Below are 23829 nucleotides of genomic sequence, written 5' to 3'. Positions count from 1 at the left end.
CTTGAACTATTTCGTGTGGAGTGTTCACAATTTAGTTCTTAGAAAATGTGAATGCAATAACCATCTTACTGTTCCCATTTATTACAATAAGACATACTCAACCTGCTTCTAGAGAGTCTTCAAGATCCATCTTCAGAAATGCAATTCTTTTCGTCTCCTTCTCTGCTGCAGTTGTGAGATTGATGTTTGCCATAGAGTACAATATCACAAAGGCTGTTATACAGTACCACCATAAGGTTTGTTTGTATTTTGTAGGTTTTGTAAACAATAATAAGGTGTCCGGGGAGAACAATTTGCTTTTCTTTATATTTTTCTTCTTTTCTTTTTATGCTATTTTTTTGTGAAGTTTTTAAACTTTAAAAGAATTGTGCTATTTTTTTTTCAATTTTCTTTCGTTTTTTTCCTTTTTTTTTTCATATTTTTTTTTTATTTTTGGTCTAGTGAAGAACTGAAAATTTTACTAATATCGACTGCTTGTTATCGTTTTCTTTACTAGTATAACATCAAATCAACAATGCTTGGGTGTGATTGTATGAATTAAAACATAGTGGGGGGAGGGGAGTCGCAATAATTGTTCAGAAAAGAAACTTAAAAAAAGAAAAATTTAAAAAGAAAAAGAAAAATTTTTCATAGTCTTCTTCACATTTTTCATTTTTCCCCCCCATTTATGTAAATGTTTGTGTGAGTGTACGTGCAGATATATGTAAATGTATGTGAATGTATATATATATATATATACTTATCTATATATGTGTATAAATATATATTTATATATATATATATATATGTATATAAATGTATATATATCTATATATATATATATATATCTATATATCTATATATATCTATAGATATATGTATGTATATATATGTATATATGTATGTATATTTGTTGGGTTGGATGAGCTATTTTTAACAGTCTGAAATACAGAGAAGACAGACTGAGCCAACTCTGGGGGGGAAAAATTAAGAAAAAAAAACTGGAATAAAAGTTGCATTTACGGCTACGACTTGTTAATACCAGTGTTTGTTCGAGGTTCTGCATTTTCTTTGAATTTTAGTACCTGGCTTTCAACCTACAAAACAAGGAGACATTCAATTAATGCATGAGAATAGTAATAATAATAATAATAACAATGATAATGATAATAATAATAATAATAATAATAATAATAATAATAATAATAATAATAAGCTTTTCTACTCTAGGCACAAGGCCTAAAATTTTTTGGGAGGGGGCCAGTCAATTTGATCGACCCCAGTATGCAACTGGTACTTAATTTATCGACCTCGAAAGGATGAAAGGCAAAGTCAACCACAGCGGAATTTGAACTCAGAACGTTAAAACAGACAAAATATCAGAACGCATTTTGCCTGGTGCGCTAATAATAATAATAATAATAATAATAATGATGCTTTTAAGGATCATTTCTTAAGTATGTGTCGCAACGGTATCCGATTCCATTGAACGGTCAATAATAATAATAATGATAATAAATAATTATCATCATAATAATCCTTTCTATTGTAGACACAAGGCCTGAAATTTTGAGATAGTGGGTAAGTCAATACTTATTTTCTCGGTACTAATTTTCTCAACTCCAAATGGAAAAAAAATTTGCATAATATTTACAGAATTGGCCACAATGATCACTGAGAGAAATTGTGAATAACAAGGTGGCATCAAAAATTTCCTGGACTAGTTGTATAACGCACCAACAAATGGTGGGATACAGTTGCATGCACAGTGACAGCTAGCAATGACCTTCATGCGCTGAGTGGCATCACTGTGTTATTTTGCAAATTGTGCAATTTGTGTGATCACATGTATGGTATAGTCTGCGATTTCTGTCACGGATAGGAAGTTGAAACAGTGAGCCAACATGAAATTTTGTCTTAAACTTAGGAATTCTGCTCTGGAGACATTGAGTGTGCTTTGGCAAGCATCTAGCGATGAGGCCAATGTGACATATGCAATGTTTCGAGTGGCACGAGTGCACAAGGTTTCAAATTTTGGTACAAGGCCAGCAATTTTAGGAGAAGTGACATCAGTTGATTACATCAATCCCAGTACTTGAATGGTGCTTATTTTATTAACACCAACAAGATGAAACACAAAGTTGACCTTGAACGAATTTGAACTCACAGTGTAAAGAGTCATAAATGTCACTAAACATTCTGCCACTCAAGAAATAATAATAGTGATGAGATGCTAAATAAAACTGAGAAAATGTAGGCCAATTAAAACATCTATCATGTTTTAGCCTTAAATTATTCATGATGGTTTTAGCTTCAGTTTAGAGCATTTAAAATAAAACAGTGACAATTAACTATAAGGTATATATATATATATATATATATATACCTTATAGTTAATTGTTACTGTTTTTTTTTTTAAATGCTCTAAACTGAGGCTAAAATATATATATGTGAAGGTACAAAAGCCCAGTGGCTAGGGCAGCGGACTCGTGGTTGTAGGATCGTGGTTTTGATTCCCAGGCTGGGCATTGTGAGTGTTTATTGAGCGAAAACACCTAAAGATCCACGAGGCCTCGGCAGGGGGTGGTGGCGAACCCTACTGTACTCTTTCACCACAACTTTCTCTCACACTTTCTTCAGTTGGCCTGCTCACTTAGCCAGCGGGGTGGTGTCATTTGAAAGCTAAAACAATGCAAAGTGCATTGTGACTAGCGATGTGTAGCAACATCTGATAGCCTGGTCAGTCACGGTGATATATATATGTACACACACATACGCATGCACACATACCATCCTCATCACCATCGTGATCATTGTCACTGTCATCTGTGTTCAGTATGTGATTTATTACTATACAACATCAGACTTTATTTGCAAACATCATACAAGTTATGATTCTACTCAGTGAGAGAAGATTCTTGTTATGAGCAGGAGCAATAACCCCATTTGTTCTTTCCCATCCTTTACTTACTATTCCATTCTCAGAACACCAGCTGAAACTGATAATTATGTTACCTAGATAACACTAGCTATCAAGAACTTTGAGGGAACTTTTCAACCAACTGACATAGTACACTTCATGAGTGTTCTAATTTGCTAATGAACTCTATGCATCTGCTTTATACAAATTAGCTTGAAAGAAATTAGGCAAGTATGCTCCCACGAATGTGGTAACGTTAGTATGCATGAAGCAATAAAGAACCAATGAGCTGAGAGAAAAAAAAAACTGAGTGGAAGAGGAATCAGAAGCGGTGTGGGCATCCGATACGTATAGAGGATGACCAGGTAAAGAGATGCCAAGCAATCCAAGTGGAAAAATTATGCTGATGAGGTAAGGGTGTGAGAGATATTGGATGAAGAGGTTGAGTCTCGTGGAGGAGATAACAAAAAACTGCAATAATCCACAATACACATTGCTAATGAAGACTTATCCAAATCTTAAAGGTGTGGAGAAGTAGACATAAAGCTGATGGATGATAATGATGATGATGGTGATAATAATATGAGTAATGGAATAAAGCATATATCTTAAATAATACAATTGGAAACTAACTCACAATAATAATAATAATGATAATAATAATAATAATAATAATAATAATAATAATAATAATAAAAATAATAATAATAATAATAAGAAGAAGAAGAATGATAATAATAATAATAATAATAATGATAATAATAATAATAATAATAAAAATAATAATAATAATAATAAGAAGAAGAAGAATGATATTAATAATAATAATGATAATAATGATGATAATAATAATAATAATAATAATAATAAGGTCTTCTTTCACTGTCGATGCACTCCTGTATGCTAATATTGCGTAAAGTAGTGTCTGTCTGAGGTCCTTGTTGTGACTTGACAAACCCCCGGTAGACACAATATCTTCACTCAACAACCTCGCAATAATGTATACAGAGTGACGTCTATAATAATGATAATAATAATAATAATAATCCTTTCTAGTGGGAGTACAAGGCCTCAAATATGGGGGAAGGGATTAAGTTGATTACATTGACCCCAGAGCGTAACTGGTACTTATTTAATCAACCCTGAAAGGTTAAAAAGCAGAGTCAACCTCAGTGAAATTTGAACTCAGAATGCAGCAGCAGACAAAATACTGTTAAGCATTTCGCCCAGAGTGCTAACAATTCTGCCAGCTCTCCAGCTATAATAATAATAATAATAATATAATAATAATAATAATAATAATAATAATAACAATAATAATAATAATAATAATAATGGTTTCAAATTTTAGCACAAAGCCAGCAATTTCGGCGGAGGGAGTAAGTCAATTACATCACCCTCAGTGATCAACTGGTACTTATTCTATCAACCCTGAGAGAATGAAAGGTAAAGCTAACATCGCTGGAATTTGAACTCAGAACCTAAAAGCCTGGCATGCTAACAATTCTGTCAGCTCACTGCCTAATAATAATAATAATAATGATAATAATAATAATTATAATAATAATGGTTTCAAATTTTGGCACAAGGCCAGCAATTTTAGGGGAAGTGAATTAGTAGGTTACAATGACCTCAACTAGTTACTTATTTCATCGATCTTGAAAGGATGAAAGTCAAAGTCAGCCTTGGCAGAATTTGAACTCAGAACATAAAGCATTGCTAAGTATTTTGTCTGATGTGCTAACAATTTTGTCAGTTTGCCTTGATAACAACAATAAGAACAATATTAATAATGTCTCAAGGGCAGAAGACACAACTGTAAATATTGCAAGATACTGAATACATATACATATATGCATGTATACTAAATACATAATTTAGTGCTAAAATTATATGATTAAATCTGTTTCACTTTTTTAATGAATAATTAATACAAGGTCCCATTACAAAGAGTTAAATCAGTATCCTGTATTCAATTATTAATCAAAATACCAAAACACAAAGAGAAGAATCTAATGCCATGTCTAATTTGGGTAACATCTCTTTAAAAGAGAAATAACAGTTATATTCAAGATACATGACAAAGAGATAGTGTGACACAACAATCTCAATAAAAACAAAAACAATCTTACTTCAAATATGTAAAACAAATCAGCAAGTTGGTACCAACCATTTATTTTTATGAACAAGAATATAAGATAAATAGTTTTCCAAAATCTAGTAAGATTCATGTTGTTTTTGTTTTGTTTTGTTTGTATAATTATTTATCCAAGTAAGACTGCAAGAAATGTGATAATTGGAACAATACATGTCTTTAGACAATTGTGTATTGAAATAAAACCAATGTTACTTTCTCTTCACAGTGTTGAGACTTTAGGGATATAACACTGGGATATAATCAGCGTTTATCATATTAACTCTAATAATAATAATGATAATAATAATAATAATTATTATTATTATTATTATTAAATAATAAATAAAAATTTAAATATCAATAGAAAACACCACAGAACAACCATAAAAATAAAATTACATTCCTTATAAACTATAGATACACTAAACTTTTTCAAATAAGTATTAATATAGAGAAAAAAAACAAATACAGAGAAAAAAACAAATATAGAAAAAAATACATATAGAGAAAAAAAAAACAAAGGGAGAAAGAAACAATACTAATATAAAACATTTAGTACAGTGGTTCCCAACTTTTTCACTACCAAGGACCCCTTTTATTTAAATAAGTTTTCCCACAGGCCACGGGATATTGAAAGGTCTGTCAGTTTAAAATACTGATGGACCCCCAATACTGCCTTTGTGAACCACAGGTTGGGAACCACTGATTTAGAAGAACATTCACTCTGTAATAGAACTGATTCTTAATAAAAAAAAGAAAAAGAAAAAGAAAAAATCATTAAGGTCTTAATTTTTTGTGGAGTTTTTCCAATAAAGGAATCACCAGTTGAGCAGATGAACTTAAAAAAAAAAAATGTTTCTCTATAAGGCAACACCTGAAAAATACATGATTACATATACCTCCTTTACTTCTTGCAAAAATAAATGGATATATCAAAGGAATGTAGCCCAGCATTCATTGATAAATATAGAATAAATAACAACACTTTTGATAACACCTCCATCTAGTTCTATGATACAAACTTCCTGTTTTAACTTCTTTGACACCAGCCTCTATTATACAAACGTTCTCATTTAAAGTGATCTAAATTAAAACCTTCAAACAAAATTTCATAAAAATATGTTCCAAACACCATTTTAATCATTTCAAAAGTTATTTTACTGAATTCTTTACTTTCAAAACTGATTGAAATAAAAGCACAGTATCTCAACAGAAATATTGTAACAAAAGGATTAAAGTAATCTTTATATGTATAAAGCTGAAGTTCTCTGTGTATGGCAGGTTTGGTAGCCTTCAACTAACACTATCTCCTCCAAGACCCTGCAGCACAAGTTGACCAAAATTGAGAGTATGATAGAAGAAGGCTTGCTCTTTTGAAAAAATTCAAATCGGACCATGTTAACACCAAAAATTATTTACATCAAAAAGGTGCTTTTTTTCTATGAAAATCCCTATTTTTTACGATTTTTTGACTGCTGTGTCACCATTTTTCGGTGTATTTCAACCAGAAAAATGTTCTCTTAAAGAGAATAACAAGCTACATAATGACAAATTTTTACTTTCAAAAATTCCAATTCTAAAGGGTCGAAACAAACCCGAGCAATGCTGGGCGATAATGCTAGTCTGAATTAAAACCTTCTGTTGCAAATTCTTCGCTATTTTCAAAATTTATTGAAACACAAGAAGTATATTGCAACAAAAATATAGTAACAGAAAGGTTAATCAAGCCAACTTAAAACCCATTTGATACCAACCAGCTTTCCAGAGTGTTCAAATTTCCCTTAAAACCTATCATGTTATATGAAAACCTTTTCTGAAGTTATATTCCAAACCCCAGCTTAATAACCCTGAAGTAGGTTATTGTATCATATTAATAGATAAATCCTGTTGTTTCGTATTAATAAGGTTATTTTCAGAATTAATTGAAATGCATATGCAGAGTATTTCATTAGAAATATGGTCATAGAAGGATTATCACTGGGAAAATTTATTTAGTAAATATCAATGAATATAATATAATAGAGATATGGCTGTGTGGTTAAGAAGCTTACTTCCCAACCATATGGTATTAGGTTCAGTCCCACTGGATGGCATCTTGGGCAAGTGTCTTTTTCTAGCCCTAGGCCAACAAAAGCCTTGTGAGTAGATTTTGTAAACAGAAACTGAAAGAAGCCTATCTTGTGTGAGTGTATGTACCCTTGTTTTGATATCATGTGATCATTGTAAACAAATATCACCATCATATAAGTGATGTTTCTTTTTAGTTTTCCAGTGGGTTTGCAGCAAAAAGGGCAACCATCCATAGAAAATCTGCCTCAACAAATTCTGTTTTATCTGTGCAATGATGGATGGTGAACAATGATGATAATAGAATACTGGCAATAAGAAAAAAATTGCTTCATTTTCATTTGACACTAACTCATGTACTTCTGAGTAAATCACAGAAACAGAAGACCACTTGGTAAATACAATGTATTCTGATATGTATGTAAGATATAGCTACACACAAATTTATACATACATAAATCATCACCATCGTTTAATGTCTGCTTTCCATGTTGGCATGGGTTGGACAGTTTGACTGAGGACTGGCAAGCCAGGAGGCTGCACCAGACTCCAATCTGAATCTGGCAAGGTTTCTACAGCTGGATGCTCTTCCTGATGCCAATCATTCCGAGACCATAGTGGGTGCTTAGTACATGCCACCAGCATGGGAACCAGATAGGCAGCAACTATGCCTGAATGGTGCTTTTTATGTGCCACCAGCATGGAACCAGTCAGGCAGCACTGGCATCGACCACACTTGAATAGTGCTTTTTACGTGCCACAAGTACACGTGCCAGTCAGGTGGTACTGGCATTGGCCATGACAATGATTTCACTTGACTCAACTGGTCTTCTCAAACACAGTATATCATCCACTGATTGACGGGTACTCTTAAATAGGCCAGTTATGCAACATAGACATAGGCCATGGCTAAGTCTCACTTGGCTTGCTCAAACACAGCATATCCCCAAAGATCTTGGTCACTTGTCATTGTCTCCATGAGGCCTAGCATTTGAAGGTCATGTTTCACCACCTCATCCCAGGTCTTCCTGGGTCTACTTCCTCCAGAAGCTCCCTCCACTGTTGGGTGTGACACTTTTTCACACAGCTGTCCTCATCCATATGCAACACATGACCCTACCAGTGCAATCAGCTCTCTTGCAAACCACATCTGATGCTTCTTATGTCCAACTTTTCTCTCAGGGTGCTTACACTTTGGCATGCATGCCCACTGACAATACGCATCCATGGAGTATATTAGCTTCATTTCTTGCAAGCTTATGCATATCCTCAGCAGTCACAACCCATGTTTCATTGCCATGTAGCATGGCTGTTCGTACATATGTGTCATACAGTCTACTTTTCACTCTGAGCAAGAGGCCCTTTGTTACCAGCAGAAGTAGCTCTCTGAACTTTGCCCAGGCTATTTATACACACACACACACACTCACACACATACACACACTCACACACACACACACACTTTGTCAGAAAGATTCTAGCTTGTTATTCAGTTATGTATCTTACTTTCATTCATTGTATGTTTCTCTCAAAAATTATCATTAATGTGATTAATAAATTTCAAGACAAATATTTATTTAACCATTATCATAAAAAGAATTAAAATATTATTTTGATTTCATGAAATCACATAAAGGGTGTTAGAAAGTCACTGCCTAGAGCACAACTGACAGATTAAATTGTTGCAATTTAAAAACTTGCACAACAAATTTTAAATCACAACCAACAATAAAGAACAAAGAAAGGCACATGTGTAGAATTCAAGTAAATAAGGCAAATATACAGCAACTATTAGGTTAAAAAGGGAAAATGAAAACTAAAAGATCTTTATAAGATTGATTACGATATTATAGATAACATACCCAAATAACATACATTTAATATTTCAGCTTACATCCAAAAATATATGTTAATATAGATATTGAATTCCTTTAAATAATTCTTGACACAAAGAGAAATAAGGAAATCTAATGGTGATGACCATGATGATACAGGAACCAGACTGTAGCAGACATGCCATTCCAATATAAAACTCATTATAAACTTGATATCATTTATTTTTGTTTTCTTTCTTGGGTCTCTAACTTTTTTGATACAGGGCAAAAGCCAAAGCATTATATATACAAAGTGGCATCAAAAAGTTCTCAGACTAGTTCTGTAGTGCCCCAACAGACGGCAGCACACAGTTGCATGCCCAGTGAGAGCTAACAGCAACTTTCACGAGGCAGTGTACGGAGCGACACAGCTGTGTTTACTTCGCAAGCTGTGAAATTTGTGTTTTTGTGATCACATGTATGCTGTACTCTTTCAAAATATCCTAAAATCTCTCAAAATATTTGGCTTCTGAATATTTATTTAGATACAGCACCTGTATGCAATTTTAAAGATATTGAATAAATATAGTCTTTTGTTATAGTGTAGCAGTATTTAATAAACAACTTAATAACATATTCTTTCAGGCAATATAAAATTTATGAAATATCATACAACGCAACTGAAGTTTATTTAATGTGCTGTAGAGAAAATATATCACTGCATTCTTTTAATGAGTTCTGTGTTTTTCTGAATCCATAAGTTGTAATAAATTTGAAACCTGAGCAAGAACTTCATGAGTAGAAAATATCACTAGATTTATGTTTCATATATGAAAATGAAGGCCTTATTTTCCTGTAGATTTTTGGGATACGTTTATGGTACAATAACGGTTTCCATGTAGATTAGAGTATCATCCAGAATGAGGCATTTTCTTACAAAGCAATACTTGAGTAAAGTGTTATCAGCTCATAAATTAATAAACACATAATGGGTAGAAGCAGAGAGTTAAACTGTGAAGGATTTAATTCACCATATTATATCGATTAGTTACTTACCATTTGACATATCTTCAGAAGAAGTTAATTGTATTTAAAACATTCCTTCCCTGATAATTATCAATTTTAAACTAAAAGAAACTGAAAGTATCTGTAAGTCTGTTACAAGTGCTGCATTATTTTTAAGTAATTACTACACATCTCAAATAGTATTTATCCTTGTTTGTTTTTAAATTATTATCTTGTTTGCAAAATATATATATTTTATGGGTAAATATCCAATCTTGTACACTGCAACACTGATTTCAAGAAAATAAATACTCATAAGTTACAACCATATCACATTTATATTTCACATAAAATATTGGATATTATTCTGTATTAAATAAACACCAACAATATTCTAAAATAATTCAAGAATAAATACTTTAGTAAAGAAACAGCTTATGAAATCAACACAAAAAAGCAGAAAAACCTTCAGCTGATTTTTTATATGAAAGCATCAAATCTTCAACCCAAACGAAAGGTAGAAATAAGCCTACCTTTTCCTTCGTATCTTGTCAAACTTTTCTGGAAAAACAGCACACCTTAAGTTAGGTTAAGAGGTAAGTGAAGAGAGGGAGAAAGAAGAAAAAAAAAAGATCTTATTTATCTGCAGATTCGACTACAAATTCAGCCACATAAGTAAATCCAGGGATATAGTATTTATAAAACTGGTACAATAATAATTTATACTAAAGCGGTTTTCAGAAAATGGTACCAGAGAAATATAATTTACAATAGATTACGTTAGTTATTTAAATATTCATAAAAGTATTTGAAGTATTCACCCTATGCTATATTTGTGAAAACCTAATTTATGAAACACAAGTATGCAAAGATGATTAAACTGTTTAATTTACATATATAACACTTGCATATATATATACATACACATACAAACATATATATATATATATATATATATATATATATTATATATATATATATATATATATATATATATACATATATATAAACATACACAAACACATGTATATACTTATAATATACTTATATACAATTAGTGAACAAGCAAGTTCTAATGTCAAAGCAGAGAGCGCTCATAAAAAAATGAAATAAATTTGTATATTTCAACTATTACAGAAACCAGTTTCAATGCCTATCTTTGTTATTTTTAGTTTCAAGTAAATTCAATTAGCAAAGCAACTATCAGACTTGCTTCACTTATAAACAAAGCATTTTCTCTTCAGAGAACCTCAGGAGTTCCCCGAGTCTTATTGTAAATGCTCAAATGGTGTGAATAGCTTTCCAAACACTACTAGGAGAGATAAGTTTATATATACATATATACAGCTTGTGTGAAGCACTGTCTGATATATGTTTCTTTTTTTTTTTAACCCCCACCCCACCCCCGGTTTAACCAAGCAATCAAGTCTCTCCCTTTGTGCATGCAGTACACTGAAGCACAAAAAGTTGCAGCAGAGACAGTAAAAATTTCTAAGGTTAAGTCAGGAGAGAACTTTGAGGTTAAACTGGACTCTGACACTTGGTTGGCCAATAAAGTATTCTAGTCAACCCTCTGCCAACTTCATAACCAGAAGCCCTCTTCCATACCTGCCATTAGAAGTTGGCTGAGGTTCTTCTCTCAACAGAGAAGAGCATTCTTAAGAGGTACTTTACTCATCTAAATCCAGTCATGATAAAATCTTCTGGTGGATGCAAAGTGCATCTCGGAACAATGACTAGTCATAAAGGTGAGAGAAGTGCTTAAATGTGGCAAGGCCACAGGGGAGGATGAAATTCGGACTCATGTTAAAAACTTTATATAGAGAACATATTCTCTGGCTGACTTATGTATGCCAGCTGACTTGGATCACTGGTAAACAGCAAAGCAACAGCAAACTGGAGTGATAATCCCAATTTTTTAAAAGGGTGAAAAGAGAGAGTGTGCTAATTATAAATGAATTTCCTTTCTGAGCCTCACTCGTAAAGTGTACATCAGGTATCTAGGAAAGGGATGTAGGGAAGTTGCCCAGCCCATGCTATCTGAAGAACAATGTGACTTCTGTCCTGGAAGCAGCACAACTAACCAGATATTCGCTCTAAAGCAAGTCTTCAAGAAATCATAGGAATATTGCCAAGAGGTGTGCCCTTCCTTTGTAGACTTTGAAAAACCATATGACAATGGACTATGGGACATGCTGTGGAGGGTTCTACAGGAGTTTGGAATTAATGGACAACTTCTGATTGCCGTGAAGTCGTTACGCAAATGCCCAGATGTTTGTTTTCAGGTAAATAGTTAGTACTGATTCAAAAGCTCTCAACATGGAAGTTGGACTTCAGCAGGGGTGCATAGTGTCACCAGTCTCTTTAACAATTTTTGTGAACTGGATTGACATGTGGGTATAGGATTAGTCAGCTGATGACATAGTGTTACTTGGCTCATCAGAAGGTGATACTCAGCATGTACTGAATGGGTTTGTTGTTGAGTGCTACAGAGCAGGGATGAAAATTAGTGTTGCAAAGATTTAAACATTAAATCTCTCAAAAAAAAAAATATTCCCAGTGATGTTAGTGGACCATCACTGAGACAAGTGGAGAAGTGTATCTCAGGGCTATATTCAAGAGTGATCGAAGGCAGGAGGTTGAATTGGCTGCTAAAACTGCAACCAGCTCTAGCATATGATTCTCAGAGGAGGGAGGTTGGTAAAAGGTCTAACTTGCTATCTTCAGCTTAGTTTCAATGCCTATCTTCATCTATGGTCATCAACGTTCGGCAATCACTGAAAGAATATGATCACAAATAAAAGCAGCCAAAATAGGGTTCCCCCAAAGGATCTCTGGAGAAATATTACTCAACAGGGTGCGCAATCAGAAGATTAGGGGGTCTCTCCAGGTCAAGCTACAATTTCTCTGCATTGAGAGGACCCAGCTCAGGCACTACAAATGTGATTAGAATGCTTCAGGAAAGAATTGCAAGAATCCCTATGACTCCTGCTTGTTGGCAGGAGTCATAGGGATAGACCAAGAATGAGACGGCTGGATGATATACATAATCTCAGCTGGTCATGCTTGGGAACCATCCAGAAAGTATGATAATGTTGCTTCTGATAAGACCCTATGGAAGAGGCAATTGAGGACTCTACCCAAACAACTCTACCAGGAATAGTAGGTAGAAAAGATGGGTGGATGGATGGATATAAACACAGAAAATTATGTATGTAGATATACACGTATAGATAAATACATATACATATACAAATACACATATATATATATCTCAATTTGTGCAAAGACATCTTGAAAAGCCAAATTAAGTTGTTATCTTCATCAGAAAATAATATCTATTAGAGATGTACTGTATCAAATATCAGTAGCAGGTGAAAATGAACCAACAGCAGTAGTGATAATGCATGATGCAAATTTCTGCCTCCTTGAGCCTCATCAGCAGCATGAAACCATTGACAGCTGCATGCTAAGATAAAATCCATCGTCACTGATATATGAGACCAGTGACTGAAAAGTGACTCACACACATTAAATTAGCTTTATTTAGACGAATAAGCCATCATCTGGAAATATTTCCTTAACTAAGAACCTGCAGATCATATCTGCAACTATGTTGGAAGTAAGTGGATTAGCTGAAAGTTATGTCACTTGCCAGATTTTACATGTCCCCAATGTCCTGAAGTAATCAACAAAGATTCTGATTAGTTGCCCAATTAGGAAAAGAAATACAAAATTCAATGGTTTTTTAAATATATATATATATATATATACTGCAAATGTCTTCAATACATTAATACAAAAGTAATTAACAAACTGCTTTAAAATTTCACTGCTATTAACTTTTAGCTGTTCCTTTTTGTTATTAATTATAACTCTAAGTTGCAGTAGGCTTTGGTAGGAGCTCCATGCATTCAGCAAACCAAAAACTTTCCAAGATATTTGTTGAACAGAATGATAAATGTATTTACTGTGAAGCAATAGCCATGCTACTTTACACACAAGTCATATAGAAGCCAGTACATCTTGTAAACAAATTTGAATTACATTTGTGACCACTAAAATACATATTCATATTTATATATTTATATTACTTTATATTATAAGCTGCAATTGGTTTCACTGACAAAGTAAAAAGAAATTAGGGATACTCTTTGCCTTATGTAAAAACATATCTTATACTATATTAGTTAAAGATGACTGCATACACACACACACACACACACACACACACACACACACACACACACACACACATACACAGGGTGTTTGGGCTAGGTTTGAAGATTTTGTGATGCCTTCCTTTTTCAGCAACAGTTTGATGTAATGGTGAAGAGTAAAAGGCATTGGAGAGCATAAAGATTAAAGTTGTAGTTGAGAAAAAGTTAGGACTGGAAACTATTTGAATATTAGAAAAGAGTTACTTGTACCATGATGGCTTACATTGGGCATCAAAACGACAATAATATGACTGTTGTTCCATGACCTGGAAACATTGTAAAGGCAGTGAGACATGACATGGACTACTGCTACACAGATACTATGAAACCATGGCCAGCAGGAAGAGACACAACAGATGTTCTGACTATGTCTGCATGTTGGGATTTTTATCACCACATCATTGAACAGGGCCTTAGTTTCAATTCAGACAATTATGTGAAGTTACTGGAGACTGTGGTCAAATCCTGGCTGGAGAGGGTTGTTGCTGAAAGGCCATATGTGTGGCAGCAAGATTTTTGCCATACTTCTGGAAAGAGTAAGAAATGGCTGTCAGAGAATTTCTGTGACTTCACCAGCCCTAATTTCTGGCCTCCTAATTCTCCCAGTTGTAATCCTATGTATTATTATGAGCGAGGTGCGGTTGAGAAAGACACCAATCACTGCCTGCAACACCAAGGCCAAGTTGGGGCCAAGATCAAGGAGGTGTTTGAAGATCTTCCCAGGGATACATGAGGAATGCATGCACTAAGTTCCAGAGTTGAGGTGATGGTGGTGGTGGTGGTGGTGGAAGCTGAGGGTGGCTGCTTTGAATAAACTATTATCCCCCAAATCTAGTTGATACTTTTTGATTTTTAAAATACTTTTATTTTTGGATGGGATACTGCGATTTCTATTCCTTTTATATAAATTGTCAAATTTAGCAAAAAAACTCTCTGTATTCATATTATAAAATCAGTGAGCAGCATATGATAAGGATATCCAGCTGTAGAAAATACACCCCAAAATGGAACATATAACAGAGACACAAGTCATATTGCTCACAGAGTTCTAAGTTCATGACTTCTCTTAAACAGACATGGCTGCCCTCTTGGACACACATCACAGGCTACCTGCCTTAAAAAAAAAAGGTGGTTACTCCAAACAAGCACTAACAATATAGAGGGAACTTTAATCTACCTTACACTGGATCACCTCTTTATTGCAGGTGGCATGATGAAATGCACCCTTACACTATATGACATACAATACCAAAATCAGCTGATATATTCCATAGCTGTGTGTGCAAGAGGACACAGGCCATGACAATCCATACAAAGCTAATGCCAGCATGGGAAAACATGTATAAGGCTTATGATATAAAACACAATAACAGCAGCAGAACAACATGGCAATAGCAGCAGCAAAATCATTAAAACCCAATAAAAAAAAAAACTTACACATAAATGCAAACACTCTTCAGAGTATACATTATATTATGAAAACACACACACATACTGCTACATGCACATATTATAACATTTACACATATAGATGCACTTCCATATATTATACATACAGTTGCACATGTATTGCCTCATGTACATAAACTTGTGCCATATATATACAGAATTACATTACCCATATTCTCACAATCACATGTTCAAATGCTTTCTTAATAAAACTGTTCCATTTTCAAAATGTCTTATTTTATATGGAAATTATTTTTTATAGAATCAAGTTTGACATTTATACAGTCAATCAAGTTTGACATTTATACAGTCAATCAAGTGCATAAACACACACTTGTAGGGTTGTTTTCTTTTTTTCTTTTCTTTTTCTTTTATAAGAATGATTTGCTGCAATTCTCAGAGTTACGAGCTCTCCACTGTATGAAACAATGTGTCAAGTTAAGGTAATCAAACAACATTTACCACAGACTTTACACAATACATTCATACTCCTCAGCATATTCAATGAGTAGTCAAGGTGCTTTTGTCAAATATGATTTATGAAAGTTATCACAGTTTTTTAGTTTCTCTCTGGCAAGCATACATTTGTGAGTTATGGAAGTTCTACAAGAGGATGAAATACCATTGATACATAATGGCATAATGGTATGATTTCTCTTCCATATGAAAAGTTCTGAGTTTTGTTATGGAACTTATTGCAGACAAAGAAATATCACAATGGGTAGTTATATGGTTTCTTTCTTTTATGAATGCATCTGTGAGCTGTTAATTTACATTTCAGATGACAGATAAAGAATAACCAAGGATTTCACAGAGATATTGTTTTTTCACCACCCTCTGATGAAAACATTTGTAAAGAGCTAATATACAATTTTAAATCCTTGATTCTATGGTTTAAAAAGAGAAAAAGCAAAATATGATAACAACCATTTCTTATTTTGAAGAAAAAAAAAACAGTGATTTTATATTTGTCTTTTTTTCTGTAATGAACCTATTGTTATTCAACAAAAGGAAGTTTTTCTAAGATCAGAAGATTGTGATACCTAGTATGAGTAGACCTCATGTACACTAACAATGTCAGGGTCTTTCATATATATATTTTGTGAGAGACAGGTAAGGTGTCTGAAACTTGAAAAACAGAAGTAGCATTTGAAACTTTGTTGACTCTTCCAAAGAAATTGTGTATCGGTCAACTAAAATAGTTGTAACTGGATATAGAAATTTGGTTGTGAACTCACACAACAAATATATACCGACACAATATAACCACTGCCTCTTTAATCCCTTTAATAAGCATTTTATCTGGTCCTTATTCATAATTTTTTGTTTCTACATTAAGCATCCTGTTCTGCCCAGACTCACTCATTTAAATTTGTGTCGGCAAAGGAGAAAAATATATTTTAAGATGTCTATAGCAATGATGTTAATTTGAGGCTTTTTACAGAAAGGGTGAAATGGTTCTAAACTAGGAATCAAAACCAAGCTTGATTCAATGGAGAGCTAATCTCTAATCCAAAGATGTTAATAATTATTAACATCCAAAGATGTTAATAATGGCAATGACAACATTTAATTCTACCAATGAAATACAAAGGTGAAAATGAATAAGCTACAAAGCAAAGCAAGCTAGAAGGCTGAAGGTTTAAGTTTCAGGATACAATGGGTAAATGAACTTTATCGATAAATTCCCTCTTTTTCCGGCCCCTGATTCATAACAGAATATTTTATTACAGGCACCAATAAAAATATTTCTCCAAAAGAAAATTCAACTTGAAAAAGATTTTAAAATTCATCTCCCTTTCTTTAAGATCAAATAATAAAAAAAAAACATAAATGACAAAATAGTGAGAAATTATACATCTGCAGTGGAAAAAGCACATGTTGCACGCACGCCTGCATGCACGCACACAATCATTCATACATACGCATACGGAAGCAACAGTATTTTATATGGATGACAAATTACATATATGCATGTATAGATATACAAATATATATATATACACATAAATGTTTATACATGTATGTGTGTTTGTGTGTGTGCGTGTGAATGTGTGTGTGTTTGTGTGTCTATGCAAGTGTGTGTGTATATATATATATATATAGTTACACTTGTTTGTGTGTGTGTGTGCATGTTTGTGTATATGTATATGCAATGGCATCACTTAGCTTAGTCTTAAGTGTAAGCTAATTATGTTAAGTATTTTAATCTTAATATTCAATATTGCACCTAAACTATTAATGGTCATTTGTTTATATCATCTGAAAATCTGTTGTGATGGGTAAATGAAAACGATTGTCATCAGAGATTGTCCAACTGTAGAGGCTGGAATGAACATTTTAAGCTGTAGCTGCTGAAAGTGGCACTCAGTCACTTGTAATGCTGTGGATATCTTCGATGACATTGATGGCCACTCCGACTGCCCAAGGTCAGGACAGCTGTATGACTACTAAAAGGATGGGCTAACACATTCAGTGGCATTTGACAGAAATAGTGCATTAAGACTGGCATCTCAGTCATCAAAAGTTTACTAAAGTAGTATGGTATTGTAGTAGATGAGCATTTAAAAATCTACACATTTCTCTGGAAAACTTATATGCCCACATTCAGTTCATTCAGGAAAATGAGAATTAGATGTCAACGGGCTGGTCAAAAATCTTATGAACAGATCAGTTGGATTTAAATTTGTGCAGCTGAGGTACGTGTCAATGAATGACATACAGGAGAAGAATTTCACCCAAAGTGCAAGAATTTGACAACTAAGAATGGTGGTGGTAATGTTTGAATGTCTAGGAAACATGTTGGTCCTACACATCAGATCGAGAGCATTATGGACAGTACAGCCTATATGGGGAGCTTGACAAAGACTATCTGTCCATATATTTAAAGTCATTTGGACCAGTTGTGAACTTTTCAGCATCACAGCAACCCCCAGCATGCCACAGAAATAGTCAATGCATTCATTAACAGCAAGAAAATCTAAGTGTCATAGTGATTAGCACAATCCTCAGAATTATATCAGAGAGAAAACTTGTAGAAGTAGGCTGAGATCCAGGAAATTGAGTGAACTGTACGATTATAGAGTCGAAAAATGGAAAATAAATCTAGGTAATCAAATTAACAAGCACATAGATTCAATGCTTTATAGATAGGATTCAGTGTTCAGAAATTCCAAGCACGAATCTTGTTTTAATGCCATTTGATTTTATTCTTCTTAGTCTTTAATACACGTATTCCATTTTGTTGAAAAACAAGTAATTGTAGATGTTTTAAATGTTCTTAAATTAAGTGATATTCATCTCTGTGGCATGATATTGTAAAAATTTCCTTAAGCTAATTTTAAAGTTTCATATTTAGACTTATATCTTTGAAAAAAGTAAAAAGAATTCTCTCTTTATTCATATATAGTTTGAGGCATAAGTAATTAAATAAATGAAATTAATTAACATTTAATCCGCTGTGTAATTTTGTCTTTAAACTAAAGTGATGCCACTATATATATATATATATATATATATATATATATATATATATATATATATACATACATATACATGTGTGTGTGTAAAACAAAGCAATAGTGTAAATCAATTGGAAAAAAAAAAGAAACAGCAAATGTGTTTCTTTGTATTTTTGCCAGGTGTTTACAAATATATAAAACTAAAGGAAGCCATGCATATCAAAAGCTAATAAATACGGAGTGTAAAATTCCTTGATTTTTTTTAAAATCGGCGGGGTCAGTTTTCATAATCTGTGAAAAGGTTCCAAGTGGAGTAGCAATTAATTTCACTAAGAGGTGAATCAATAGCCATTACACTAATTTTCACTTTTTTTATTGAAATGGAGGAGGAGGGCAGCCAGACCAAAGCCAATGTTACCTGTGGTAGTGAAGAAGAAGGAGGAGGAGGAGATGATGCAATACCACCAACAGCTTGGTGGTCTTCGTCACTAATACAACCAACGTTTGAGTCAACTTCCTTTCCAAGAACGTTTTGCGATGGAATCTGTAGAGAACCAACAGTTTTTATTAACAGATAACTGACAGCTTCAAAGGATGTTTCCTCAGTATAAAAATCAATAAATAAATAGACTTATTTTCACTGGAAATAGAACTCAGCAGTTTTAGTACATTATATAATAATATTTGATCCTTAAGTAGTTTTCACTTGTGAGTACATGTTCGATTTGTCAAGATAACCAAAGTAACAATGGACATTTATTGAAATGAAAATAATATGAAATTCCTCAAAGAAAATTCCTACCAGAATAGTTTCATTGTGGCTACCAACCAACTATAAAATAATTTGAGAGACAAGAGGATATTTTCCTAGTTCCATTTCAAAACATGAAACTGAATAGAAATACAAAATAGGTGTTGGGGGACAGTTCTAATGGGTCTACAGTCACTCTAAAGAATAACAAATTATTCTGAAGAATAAACAAATTCATAAATCATTCTCAAAGATTAACAAAGAACAATAAATGACAACTTGTTTCTCCTTTCTTTTAATGAAACCAAAGTAAACTCCAGTTATGTGTTGTATTACTAATGTAAAATAGTAAAATTTCTTGAAAGAGTTACAGAACTCATTTTATAAACTTAACTGTTCTTAGTAATATAAAGGAAAAATTATTAAAAAAAATATTGGAAGAAATTTCATATTAGGCAAATTGTACTATATATTTAATTTAAACAAAAAAAAAAGGGGGAAATGAAGAAAGGCATCAAATGAACTAAATTAGAAATCCCATAATAAACACAACCCAGGAGAGGAAAATTTCAAAATAGACATATCTAACTTACAACAAAATATAAAACAACACCATTTCCATGAGCTGAAGTATAAACAGCAAGTGAAACTATTTAAAAATTAATATAAAGATACCACACACCTCATGCTAATACAAAGATTCCGCCAATTCAAAATAAAATTGGGAACAGAAATCTAATTGAGTGCTGTTAAAAACTTAAAAAGAAGATAGACATTTTAGAAAACGTGCCCAATCTATTGATTCTAATAGATTAAAATAAAAATGTAGCACTATTAAGGAATGCCAGCATAGAACAGTAGACACTTGAGCATTAAAAAGAAAATGGGAAAGGAAACAGAAACTGTCTAAATGGAATCTTTGTGAGGAAAGAAGTTCTTTTTGTGAATAAATACATTTTACTAAATTCATTTATTTGGCTTTTCAAAAATAGATTATTTGTTAATTTTAGTTAGCTATAACAAATCAAATCTGTAAAACGTGAATTACAAGCAATACATCAAAACAGGAATTAGTAGCAATAAAATATGAGATAAATTAAATTTGTATGTTTAAACGACTCGAGCGGGTCTGATTCTTTTATTTTCTTGGGCTATTGAATAAAAAGCAAAAATTGATATGGTCTGGAATTACTCTGTAAATAAATTATCTGCCATCCCACCTCCAACAAAAAAAAAAAAAATGAAAAATAGCAATAGCTTATAACTATGAAGAAAATAAACACCATTAGTACAAAACATAGATATCCTAAAGTATCAAAATAATAATGATAATAATAGTAGTTTTAGTCAATCATTATCACAGACCCACCCACCCCCAATACTTGACTGATATAGAATATTTTATCAACCTTGAAAGGATGAAAGGCACAGTTGACATCGGTGTGTACTGAACTCAGAATGTAAAAGACCAGAATAAATACTGCTAAGCATTTTCTGCAATGTTCTAATGATTTAGCCAGTATGTTAATTAATAATAATAATAATAATAATAATAATAATAACAACAATAATAATAATAATAATAATAATAATAATAATAATAATAATCTTTTCCATAACAGGCACAAGGCCTGAAATATTGTGAGAGGGAATTAGTCAATTACATTGACCCTTAGTGGAATTTGAACTAGGAATATAGAACCAAAAGAAGTGCTGCTAACCAATTTGTGTGGGGCAGTGATGATTCTGCCAGCTCACTGCCTTCAATTAATTGTTTCTACAATTAGAACAAGGCCTGAATTTTTTTTTTTTTTGGTGGGTGGGAGGGGATAGTTGTGGATTATATCAACACCAGTACTAAACTGGTACATATTTAATTGCTCCTGAAAGGATGGAAGGCAAAGTCAACTTTGGGTGAATTTGAATTCAGAACATATAGACAGACAAAATGCTACTAAACATTTAACCTGATGTTCTAGCAATTCTGCCAGCTTGCTGCCTTAATAACAATAATAATAACAATAATAACAACAACAACAACAATACACATAACATTGATGTCATAACTGAAACAAAGATGATTAAACAAATGAATACTAATAAAAAAATCATTTTTAGACTCTTCCATTATTTCAGGGAATTTTGCTTACCTTAATTTCTCCACCGCCAGGTACATGTTTCAGGTTGTCTTTAGATCCTACTTTGGATCCAGCTTTCCATTCTAATTTCTGGTCTTCAATCTATGTTATTTACAACAAGTTAAATGAAAAGTTAATAATTTTCAGAGATCATCAAACGATATTTTGGAATAAAAGACAATGAAATGAAATTAAATTCCAGGTGGAAGAAAAAAAAGAAGAAAGCAAAAATATTTAAGCTTTTATGAGTTTTCTGTAAGTTAATAAGATTATAATTGGTACGAAATTTACAGTTAATTAAAAAAAAATGTTAAAAAGAAGGAAAGTAGAAAGGCCAGTTTCCCAAAAGAAGAATAAGATTAGAGATGTGAAAGAAAAACAGTCAATAGAAGTGCAATACAACATCAACAGCACCGCAAGAACAAATAAATAATAGGTTTTCTGCAAGAACCAATATTAGTAAATAGAGAAGATAGAGAAGAGTGCATATCAATTATAGGTGTAACATCATATAGGAATTAATAGTTTTGGGATTCCATTTCTTATATATTTTCGTTTTGAAGTATATAGTTTTAGAGGGAAATTCAGTTTAAAAAACTTCTAAAACAAGATTGTAAGACATATATACATGATATGAGTGTTTGTATGTGTGCATGGATATATAAATATATATATATATACATAGCCTGCTTGCCTACTCAGTGAGATGGCATCATTCGAAAGCTAGAACGATGCAAAGTGCATTGTGACTAGTGATGTATAACAGCTGATAATCTGGTTGATCACATATCATGTGATACACACATGAACATACATATATTTAGGAATATAAATATATATCTATAAATACATAAATACACACATAGATATACATGTATGCACACACACACACATATATACACATACATACATGTATGTATGTATGTATATATGTATGTATGTATTTATGTATGTATGTATGTATGTATGTATCTATGTATGTATGTATGTATCTATGTATGTATGTATACATACAAACATACATACATACATACATACATACAGATATATATATGCACACATACATATATACACTTTATTTTATAAACGGACAGCATCGAAATTTTTATTTCTAATTCTGAATCTTAACTCTAAGTGATAGTTGTTTACCTATGATTGCCATTTTTATATACAGAAAAATATTGGTGTATATACATGTGTGTGTGTGTGTGTGTAAATTTTTGCCAGTTACATATATGACAGTGAGAGGAGAAAACAGTTAAGTTGAATTCTGAATTTCATTGATTTTATGGAATTTTTAAATATCTTTCTCAAAGCTTTACATTTTTCACAAGATCTCTTTCCAACTTACAGCAAGTGCTGTGTTTAAATACGTTTTTCATTTGTTCAAGAGATACTGTAGGTTTCAACATCAATTTCAAACTAATTTTAGCAATATTTTCATGAAGGCACAATATAAATTTTGATTAAGCATCATAGGTAACCATAGAGTTTACAAAGCAATTAAAAGAAAAGACTAGCATATATGCAATGTATCTTTCTAGTCCCCCACCCATATTTTAGAAAATTTTTTTTTACCATTGCCCACCCCTTTTTTATCCCTACAAATGCAATCTTTAGCCCAATCCCGCATCTCTTTAGCACTTGATCCTTGCATCACTCTTTTTTCTTCTGTATTATTCTGATGCAGTAAGTAATGAAACCAGAACGTTACCACAAACCATTTCTATACTGCCACTCACCCTCTCCTTTCCTCTCAGTTACATCAACTGACATCAGTTCATCATTTTTATTGCTTCCCCAATGAATGTTTACCATCAATTCTTATAGCCCTGTGCACCATTCACTACTTCCACTCCATGCTTACCTCCATCTTTTGATCTCCCTT

The 23829-nt window shown here is 32.7% G+C and overlaps 1 protein-coding gene across 1 annotated transcript in view; it reads right to left on the bottom strand.

Annotated features, from left to right (window-relative positions):
• Nucleotides 1–819: 819 nt before the first annotated feature.
• LOC115210222 (titin-like) overlaps nt 820–23829 on the bottom strand; it is an 88842-nt gene continuing 65832 nt past the window's right edge. The window contains exons 37-39 of the mRNA XM_029778693.2: nt 21954–22043; nt 19471–19596; nt 820–1076 (exon numbers count right to left, since the gene is read on the bottom strand). Of these exons, the coding sequence (XP_029634553.2) occupies nt 1005–1076; nt 19471–19596; nt 21954–22043 (288 nt within the window). The 3' untranslated portion in view covers nt 820–1004. The remainder of the gene's footprint in view (nt 1077–19470; nt 19597–21953; nt 22044–23829) is intronic.

This window comes from Octopus sinensis, linkage group LG4 (assembly GCF_006345805.1).
Source record: "Octopus sinensis linkage group LG4, ASM634580v1, whole genome shotgun sequence".
Taxonomy (NCBI): domain Eukaryota; kingdom Metazoa; phylum Mollusca; class Cephalopoda; order Octopoda; family Octopodidae; genus Octopus; species Octopus sinensis.
Note: the sequence above shows the minus strand (reverse complement) of the source record. Positions and strands in the feature narration are given on the sequence as shown.